The sequence below is a fragment of the Bactrocera latifrons genome, unplaced genomic scaffold (assembly GCF_001853355.1).
Source record: "Bactrocera latifrons isolate USDA-ARS-PBARC rearing strain unplaced genomic scaffold, ASM185335v1 scaffold_1055, whole genome shotgun sequence".
Classification (NCBI taxonomy): Eukaryota; Metazoa; Arthropoda; class Insecta; order Diptera; family Tephritidae; genus Bactrocera; species Bactrocera latifrons.
The window spans coordinates 408-10,836 of record NW_017534470.1 but is presented as its reverse complement, the minus strand read 5'-3'; the positions used below and the strand labels follow the sequence as shown (position 1 = coordinate 10,836).

The following is a 10,429-nucleotide window of genomic DNA, read 5'->3' as shown; positions in this document are numbered from 1 at the left end:
AGAAGAATTAAACAGGTGGTTCCGCAGGGTGGTGTCCTCTCCCCGCTACTGTTTAACTTCTACATCTCGAAACTCCCGCAACCACCAGAGGGGGTTTCCATAACCTCGTACGCTGATGACTGTACGATATTGACGTCGGGCAATGGAATTGATGACATGTGTTCGAAGGTAAAAAACTACCTCTCCAACCTTTCTCGTTTTCTCACTGCACGGAACCTCCAACTTTCCCCTACCCAATCCACAGCGACCATATTCACGAACTGGACGAAGGAGTATAGACTGGCAATATTGCAGTCGACGGCGTCAAAATTCCGACTGTCAGTAACCCTAAGATTTTAGGTGTTACCTTGACAGTCTATGCTCCTTCTCTCCACATACGACCGCGATTATCGCCAAAGTACAGAGCCGCAACAAAATCCTTAAGTCGCTAGCCGACAGCACATGGGGGAAAGACAAAGAAACGTTGTTGGCAACTTACAAGGCAATCGGTCGGCCGGTTCTTAACTATGCAGAACCCATATGGTCGCCTGGATGCAGTGGCACGCAGATGAGGAAACTACAGACCTGCCAGAATACAGCACTCCCGACCACGACGGGGTGCCTCTTGATGTCTCCCATCGAACACCTACATAGCGAGACGCTTATGCTCCCAGTTAATGAGCATAATGAACTCCTCTCCAAGCAGTTCCTTCTGGGATGTTTTTGTAGAAAACATYCTTGCAGTCATCTTCCTGCTGGGATGTTTTCGTAGAAATCATTCTTGCAGTCATCTGCTTGGAGCGGAACCGCCTCCTAGGAGCATCAAGAGGTCATTCCTTGATCAGATCGAAGACATCGAACAATACGCCGACAGGACGCGAGTTTCTCTTGCGCAACTTCGTTCTGGATATTGTAGCAGGTTAAACTCCTACCTATCCAGAATAGACCCTGACATACCCAACATATGTCCTGCATGACACTGACCACCTCTTTGCATGCCCAACCAACCCCACCCATCTAACCCTTTTCCCTTTGGTCCGACCCCGTCGAAACAGCACGTTTCCTGGGCCTCCCTGCAACACTGATAACCCTCACCATCCCAACGGGGACTGATAACCGTTAAAACAACAGAACAAACATATAGACCAACAAAACTTCCCTAGCTTAGGTAATGGGTTACCTAATTCAAATTACACTAACAATGTGACAAATAACAACACTGAGCAGACTTATGCTAATGTATTAAAAGGTAATGTTATACATAAATAAAATGAGAAAAATTAACAAACTACGATGAAAAAAATAGAAGAGCTACTAGAAAAACAAATAGAATTAACAAACACTCTACTTAACATGATGTATCTACTTATTAATAAGTTATGCAAATAAACTTAAGATTAGCAATATGGAATGCCAATGGCTTATCCCGTCACGCACAAGAAATTGAAATATTTTTAAATGAGAATTTTATTGACATTATGCTAGTGTCAGAAACACATTTCACAAATAAAACATTTTGACGAATAAAAAATTATGATATAGTCACTTCTAATCATTCCAGTAACAGGACTCATGCTGGCTGTGCTGTTTTAATTAAAACTTCTATCAATTATGTTGCTCTTGAACCAATTCAAACACCTTCAATACAAGCTGCTGGAATAAAAGTTAAATCCAACAATAATGATGTTTATATTTATGCTTCGTACTCACCACCAAGACACAACATATCAGCTTCTCAATACGAAAGATTCTTTAGTGGTCTCGGTCCAAGATTTTTTGTAGGGGGAAAGTTACAATGCTAAGCATCCCTAGTGGGGCTCACGTATTCCAAACCCAAAGGGTAGAGACCTTTACAAATGCATTATAAGGAATAATTTAAAAACTCTGTCAAGTGGTGAGCCAACCTATTGGCCAAGTGATCCATTGAAAATTCCTGACCTCTTAGATTTTGCTGTACATAAAGGTATCCCAACTCAGCTTTTAGATGCGGTCAGCTCAGAAGAATTAAACTCTGATCACTCGCCAATTATTGTCAGCTACAACACATTAATCAAATTCTGCTTTAAGCAACAAAAGTAATATTTGCATATTTCAAGACTGGTTAACTCAAAATATAGTACTTAACACCTCTATAAAAACTTCAGCTGAACTGGATGATACAGTTGAAGATTTTACAAACTTAATTCATGAAGCTGCTACTCCCCATAAGAGGAATGAATTCTCGCCTCACAACTCATTTCACGTGTTTTCAGAAATTAGAGCATTAATACAGAGGAAAAGAAGTTTACGAAAAAAATGGCAAACCAGTAGAGATCCAACTGACAAAACTATTCTAAACAAAGCCACAAAGGAGATAAAAGAAAAATTAGCTGATTTCAAAAATAAATCGATATGCGTATATTTTGCGAGTTTAAATTATAGAAATAATGAAGACTATAAGATATGGAATGCTATTAAATGCATAAAACGGCCTAAAAAAAAAGAAACGTACCTATCAAAGACAGTAACAACGTTTGGTGTAGAACAGATAAAAGTAAAGCTAATGCATTTAGTAAATACCTTGAAGCAACTTTCACCCCTTTTGATAACAGTGGCAGGAACAATGATGCTGAAATATTAGAATTCCTTGACATTGCATGTCAAATGTCTTTACCACTCGAGCATATTACACCTGCTGAAATACGTTCTGAAATTGAGAAATTGTCTAACAAGAAAGCCCAAGAATATGACAAAATTGATGCCAAAGTAGCTAAATGCTTACCTAAAAAAGGAATTATGTTGCTAACACTTATATATAATTCTATTTTAAGGCTTAACCATTTCTCTACTCAGTGGAAGTGTGCTGAAAATGTGATGGTACCTAAACCAGCTAAATCTGAGAACGAAATCACTTCATACAGACCAATCAGTTTGTTGTCTCTATTCTCCAAAATATTTGAAAAAATATTTTTGCGCAGAGTATTGCCAATACTAAAAGAGAATAAGATGATACCTGAACACCAATTTGGGTTTCGTAGATTTCATGGTACTCCCGAACAATGCCACCGTGTAATTAATTACATTATCGATGCTTCAGAACGTAAAGAATATTGTTCAACTGCGTTTTTAGACATACAACAAGCATTTGATAAAGTTTGGCATCATGGTCTACTATACAAATTAAAAAAAGTATTCTCCTTTCAAGTATATCTAATTCTCAAGTCCTATTTAACAAGCAGGTCGTTTTATGTAAAGATAAATGACGATACGTCTGACATAAAATACGTAAATGCTGTGGTACTCCACAGGGAAGTGTTCTTGGCCCTGTACTATGCACCATCTTTACATCTGACATTCCTGAAACTGAAAAAGTATTAATTGCTTCTTATGCTGATGACACTGCTCTATTGTCGTCAGACGCCAATTGAAGCAACTAATTTAGTGCAAAGAGAATTGAACAAGATACAGACTTGGTTAGATTGCTGGAAAATGAAAGTAAACGTGAGTAAATCCGTACACGTTTTATTTACATTAAGGCGAAGCGACTGCCCTCCTTTGCTTTTAAATGGCAATACTATTCCTAAAAGTGATAGCGTTAAATACCTCGGCATGCACTTGGACAAACGACTAACAGAAAACAGCACATACAAGCCAAAAATAAACAATTAAAAATAAAAACCAAACAACTTTATTGGCTCCTTGGACATATATCGCAGTTACATCTTGAACATGAATTACTATTATATAAATCTATACTAAAACCTATATGGACATACGGTGTGCAACTTTGGGGCACTGCTTGTAATTCAAATATTGAAATTCTACAAAGATACCAATCGAAAACTATAAGATTAATTACAAACGCGCCTTGGTTCATAACAAATAAAGCCATTCATTCAGACCTGAATATCTCATGGGCGATCAAAAATATTAGTCAAATTATGGTTTTGTTATCAAATTTGTTTATTATTTACTAAAATAGATTTCAAATAAAATGTATTTAACAAAAAAAAAAAAAAAAATTTCTTCAATGGAATATTAACGGATACATTAATAACTACTTTGAGCATGAAATTTTAATTAAAAAATATAACCCGTCTGTAATATTATTAAACGAAWCACATATTGCAAACAATATATCAGCTCATACTCCAAAAGCCTATGCTGGTCACTTTTATAACCTTACTTCAACAAGCAAACAAGGTATTGCAATCCTGATTAAGAGAAGTATACCGCATAATATTCTCCCAATATCTCCTTCGAATATCTCTTCCGTTGCCATCGAAATTTCCTCTCCCCAAAAAATCATAATCATCTGTGCATATTCCCCTCCTCACCAAACTTTTACTTCAGCAGACTTCTTTAACCTTTTCCCTTCTGGCTCGATTCCTTTTTTATTGGCTTGTGACTTCAATGCCTAATGCCCTCTTTGGGGTTCTTCTTCAACTAACTCCAGGGGCCGCATTATTGAGGATGCTGTCCTCTGTTCGGACTGCGTTGTCCTTAATGATGGTTCCCCTACCCATTTCTCCACTCATTCCACCTTCACCCATATAGATCTTACAATTTGTTCGACTTCACTCTTTCCCAAAGTTGTTTGGCATTGTATAGATAATTTGCATGGTAGCGATCATTTTCCTATCATAGCCAAAATCTCCTCCCATAATTCCAATTTTGTTCAAACCCAGAATATTTTTTAACACTGATTCAGCTGATTGGCCCAAATTTCAAGATTTACGTTACTCAGACAAACTCCCTTCTGCAGATATTATTAATCAGGAAACTTCTAGGTTTCAGAAGATTATAAGATCTGCTGCTAATCAATTTATATCACAAACCTCTCCTAAACCTCGTAATCGTAAGGGTTATCCTCCTTGGTGGGATAGTGAGCTATCTTCTCTTAGACTGCATAATCAACAAACATGGCATCATGTCAAACAAAATCGTTCGTCATCAAACCTTATTGCTCATAAAAAAGCGAATGCCATTTTCAGAAGAAAAGCGAAGCAGGCAAAAGTTAAATCTTTCCAGACATTTACCAGCAGCATTAATTCCTCTTCTGACCCTAAAAGTATTTGTTCAAATATAAGAAGACTATCTGGCAATATTTCTTTCTCTCCTATTCTCTCACTCAACTCCTCTCAAGGCAATCTATTATATCCACAGGATATAGCTTTAGAATTCGCCAAATTTTTCTCGACATTCCCCTTCAGCCGAATATCTCGACTCAGAATATATCTTTAATAGAACTCAATATAGCTCTTTCTGCGGTTAAAGGTAAAACGTCAGGGTTAGATAAAGTTTCCTATCCCATCATCAAACATCTTCCTTCTCATCTCCTCAAGCGACTTATCAACCAATACAACAATATTTATCGAACTGCCACCATACCCCAAATCTGGAAAACCAGTGCAATCATTCCTATTCTAAAACCTGGCAAACCTCCGTGCGAAGTTACCAGCTATCGTCCTATTTCCCTTCTACCCTGTCTAGGAAAACTTTTGGAAAAAATTGTTGTCACTAGACTCTCTTGGTTTCTCCATTTCAAAAAACTCATTCATTCAAATCAGGTAGCATTCAAAAAAGGACAAAGCACTATCGACGCTCTTCCACACCTTGACCTTTTCTTTCCCTTGATTTTGAAAAAGCGTTTGGCATACATGTAGTTTTAAGACAATTAATCAAATGGAAGGTTGGCCCCCGTATATTTAGTTTTGTTATATCCTTTCTCTCTAAACGTAAAATTAAAGTTCTTATTTCTGGCACATTTTCACCTACTCTTCCTTTGGATCACCGCTATCAGTTATTCTGTTCATCATAGCATTTGATGAAATCAGCTCTATCCTTTCTTCCTTCCCTAATATCCAGCATCAATTATTTGCTGTTGATCTCCTTCTATTTTCAAAATCTTCTGACCTTAGTTCTATATCCTCTACCTTTGAATAAATCCTTTCTCAACTATCCCTATGGTCCCTTTAAGCAGGCGCATCAATATCGTACTTAAAATCCAGTTTACTCTACATTTGTAAAAACATAATTGTCATTTTCCACCGATTTCATTCAACAATGTAAATATTTCATGTTCTCCTACACTTAAGTTTCTTGGATTAATTCTAGATAGTCAATATGCATTCAAACAACATTGTCAATATATTAGAAATAGAATTACTAAAAACTCAAATGTTGTTAAGTGCCTAGCATGCAAGTGTTCGCTCATTGGCCCATCTTTGTTAATTAATGTTGTCAAGGCACTCATACTCTCTGTCATCAATTACGTTCTTGAAATATATGGGCATCATTCAAAAAGTCACCTAAAATTTTTGGCTGCACCGTATCACTCCGCTGTTAGAAGATCGCTTCGAGCATTCCCCACGTCACCAATCAAAAATTTATTAGCAGAGTCCGGTCTCCCTTCTCTGATAGACAATATGGAAGACACCACATACAAATTATACCCGAAGATCATGCTTGGTTCTAACCTTGTGCCTCAAGATGCCTTTTCTTCATCATCCCTCGTCTCCGAACTCCAAAAATTGAGTCAGCTACATATGTATAAATGCACCATTTTCGCCAAGACAAACAGGTTGTCATTAAAACCTGCTAAACTTCCTAAACGTCGTCATCCACAATGGTTGATTCCAAAAAACACGTTTATTGATAAACTAATTCATTTGACTAAATCCACCACACTTAATGCGATTTATGTATCAGAATTTTGTGAAATTATGAATACTCTGAAACATGGCAGTTGGAGATTTGTATTCACGGACGGTTCAAAAAAAATCTAAACCTCTTTTGCGGTCGTTAGCGAGAAAGGAAAGCCAATTTCATATGGACTGCTTTTCCCCTTTTGTTCGATAGTCATTGCTGAAGCCACTGCGATTTTCCGTGCTGTTCTACATGCCACAAAAAGCCCGGGAAAATATGTAATATGCACCGACAGCTTATCATGTTTCCAAGCCATTCAAAATTGCAACAACCACACTAACTTCATCATCTCAATTAGAGAATATATTATTATATATGAAAATAAAATTAAGATAATGTGGGTTCCAAGCCACACTGGATTATCCGGAAATAATTACGCTGATGTATTAGCAAAGAATGCATCCAACACGCCCACAATTACATTCAGTTTCTTTATGAAATCTGATATATTCCGATTCATACACCAAAATATGCTCCCTAAATTGGCACTTGATTGGGTCTCATATAACCACCATTATTCAATAGTTAACACAGCCAGAATCAAACCGCTATTCCCATCCACAGTTGCAACTAATTTTATAACACCATACATTCGCCTACGGATTGGACATACTATACTGACGCATGCTCACCTCCTCGGAAGAAACGGTACCAACTGCTGTCCGTTTTGTAAACCAATAACAACTGTGCTTCATATATTAGAATTTTGTCCAACACTGAAAGATAAGAGAGATTGCCACTTCAACACAGATCCGATTTCCCTTCTTTCCAACGCTACGGAAGAAAATATAAAAACCATCTATTGTTTTCTTAAAGAATAGGAGGAAAGGAGAATTTAAGCCAACACATTTATTCAACGGACAGCTGATAGCCTCTGAAGCTAGCACTGCATGTTTTAGGTTGTACATATATTATTAACATTGTATAAGCTTTTATAAATAAATAAATAAAAATAAAAAAATCGGGCAATTGCTTCCCTAAGGTACAATATCAATGAATTCATATATTCATTTTTTTKTTTTTTTTTTCAAAACTTAATAATTAAGACATTTCGTATTTTATTCTTATGTAACAATAAAATAACTTGATTTCTTAACTTTCATTTCAAATATGTGTGCGATTATCCATGCTTTGTTTCTGACAGCAAAATCGGTAAAAAAAAAATTGGTTTCCGTGACACACAAAACCGATACAAGTTCTGTTTCGAATATCAAACCAATAATGTCTGAATTAATGACACTTATTGCTTTTTTTGATCGGTTTAAATTTTGATTCCGACATCTATTAGACTCCACAACACCCCTTATTTATTTCTCAATGTGTCGTAGATATTAATTTAACTAATAAGTAACCCAAAATAACAAACATCTACGGCACAATAACGGAAAGCTGCGCGCGCATTGAAGACGTAACGCGCTATCTCACTCGCACCTATACGACTGTATATTGCCTCGCGCTCGCACCTATACCCTTGGTATAGGCACGCAATGTGTTTGTCTGGGCCAGGTAGGAACTGTCGAAACTATCTGGCATCTGAGAAAGCATCTCCTAATAGTCACCCAAATACATGTAGTTTAACTTTTATTCTTTGTCTGGCAAAGAGTTGCCACCATAAAAAGTGTCTGGAAATGAATATGGTTTGTAATGTTATTCCGAATAACATATTAAAAAATTACGCTTTATAAAATAACGAAAGTTGGCTGTTATTTTATACATCTGTCCCACCCGCTACCTCCCGAAGCCACGTTGACTCGAATTTCACATTTTCCCATTGTTCTTAGCTATGATCAAAGTATACTTCAGCAAACTTTCAGCTTTTATAAAATGACGAAGGTCTGGATGTCAAGGGCTCTTACATTATATACTGTCAATCTATAGAAATACCCCTAACCGCCCGAACCCATTTGAAATACTTTAATTTATTTTCTATATGAATTAGATGGTGTTGTTGTAACGGCAGAAATTCTGCCTAGCTGACAGTCCTTGGCCGGATAAAAATCCGGGTCCGTTCCGGTTTTCGTAGACCCGACTGCCGTGGGAACGTTTCGATCAAATCGCATGCTTACGAAAAATATTATAAAACACTTATATGTATATTTATCCATACATACCTTTTCTATAGCACTGTTAAGCTTTCCGGTTATTCTCCTGCAAACATTAGGCGCTAAAGAATTTGATGCCTGCGGAAGTTCCAAAATAACTGTTTTCAAACCAATGCTGGATATATCGCGAAGTTGTTCCACGTTCGATATCATATTTAAGCAAAGGGAATCCACAATAGTTTCAACTTGGCCCTCCTTTACTTTGTTTACCAAAGGCCCTAAGCACTTTACCGCCAAATTTTGTACTTCGCCATTTTTATCTTCCAATAGACGTAATATCATACGTACAACCTTTTTTTCAGATTCATCATCGAGCTTAATGCTATCCTTTTGCAATTCCGTCATTAAATCATTTGTTGCCATAAAACGAAAATCCTTGTCACTAGAAGTCATCTGAAATCAAACATAATTCTTTATACATATATACTAATGAGAAGTTTTGGTTTTTTACTTTTTCCAGTAAGCTGGCTATTTGATGATATTGATACGACATTGTTTCCAAATATAATTATTTAGAAGTTATATTTAGTGAAATTATATCTGTTTAAACCGGCACATAAAATACAGAACTCGAACGGATAACACAAATCACTGATCTACCAGAAAACAGAACTATTGCATGAATCGATACATTAAGCGATAATAGTATTAGGTGTATTTCACAGTGAAGTGCTGAACACACAGAGCGCGACACGAAATGACAACACGACAGTAAACTGTAAATGGCGTCGTGAATCCTTCTTGATCAGAATCTCTTTTCTTTCTCTCTCGCTTGTCAGCTGGCAAGGCACCCTGATCTGTTTTCTAACAACAAAACACAATCAGGGTGCCGTCAACCAGCAGTTAGTGAAAAAGGCGRGATGCCAGAAGAGGAGCGCTATAATTACTTGACGAAATTAGTGTGAAATAAAATATCATTGATCTGTGCGAACATATTTTGGCAAAATAAATGTTTATGTAAATTAATTAATGATTTTGCATTTTAGCATTTATATATGTATGCATTTCGAAAGTGTTTAATTAGTGTTTTGTATAATTTATTAAATACCCAAGCTAATATTTTTCAGCAGTGGCTTCATTGTCAAATGCTGTAAAAAATGCTAGTTTTGACAGCTCTCTCTCGAACCAAAGAGTCTCGTATCAAGTTATCTATGCTAGATGAACATTTGTAAGAAGGCAGCAACATACAATGGACGACATATACACAAAATAACACAGCTGTCCATTTTGCATGAACACAATTTCGTCGTGGCCATACTAGTACCTTTCACCTCAATTAAACTTTAATATTTTGTTCAAAGTGAAATTTTTTATGAAAAAATAAGTAAATAGGTAAATTTATTTATAGTAACGTATGCCACTAGTATACTTAAGAGAACTGATTTTCCCACTCGCTATGAAATTTATCAACTTAAATTACACTATATATATGTGTATATAATATATATGTATATATTTTGGTGATTCACTTCACTCCCGTCACTTGACGGTTTTAATAAACAGGGAAGTTGCGTTGGTTGTTGCGGATAAAATGAAGAAAACTAAATATCACGGACGACTGCTTTACGAATGAAACGGTAAGAGAGCGATCCCGGTCGGATCAATCCCTTTTGAAGGTTTGGGTGGTGAATAGTTGCTGATTACGTGTCGTCTCGTTGATA

The 10,429-nt window shown here is 36.5% G+C and overlaps 1 protein-coding gene across 1 annotated transcript in view; it reads right to left on the bottom strand.

Annotated features, from left to right (window-relative positions):
- The window catches only part of LOC108969726 (cullin-associated NEDD8-dissociated protein 1-like), a gene marked incomplete at its 3' end in the record, with an annotated part of 46,319 nt that extends 36,858 nt beyond the window's left edge, over positions 1 to 9,461 (bottom strand). The window contains 2 exon segments of the mRNA XM_018934617.1: positions 8,778 to 9,161; positions 9,220 to 9,461. Of these exon segments, the coding sequence (XP_018790162.1) occupies positions 8,778 to 9,161; positions 9,220 to 9,261 (426 nt within the window).
- Positions 9,462 to 10,429: the final 968 nt, after the last annotated feature.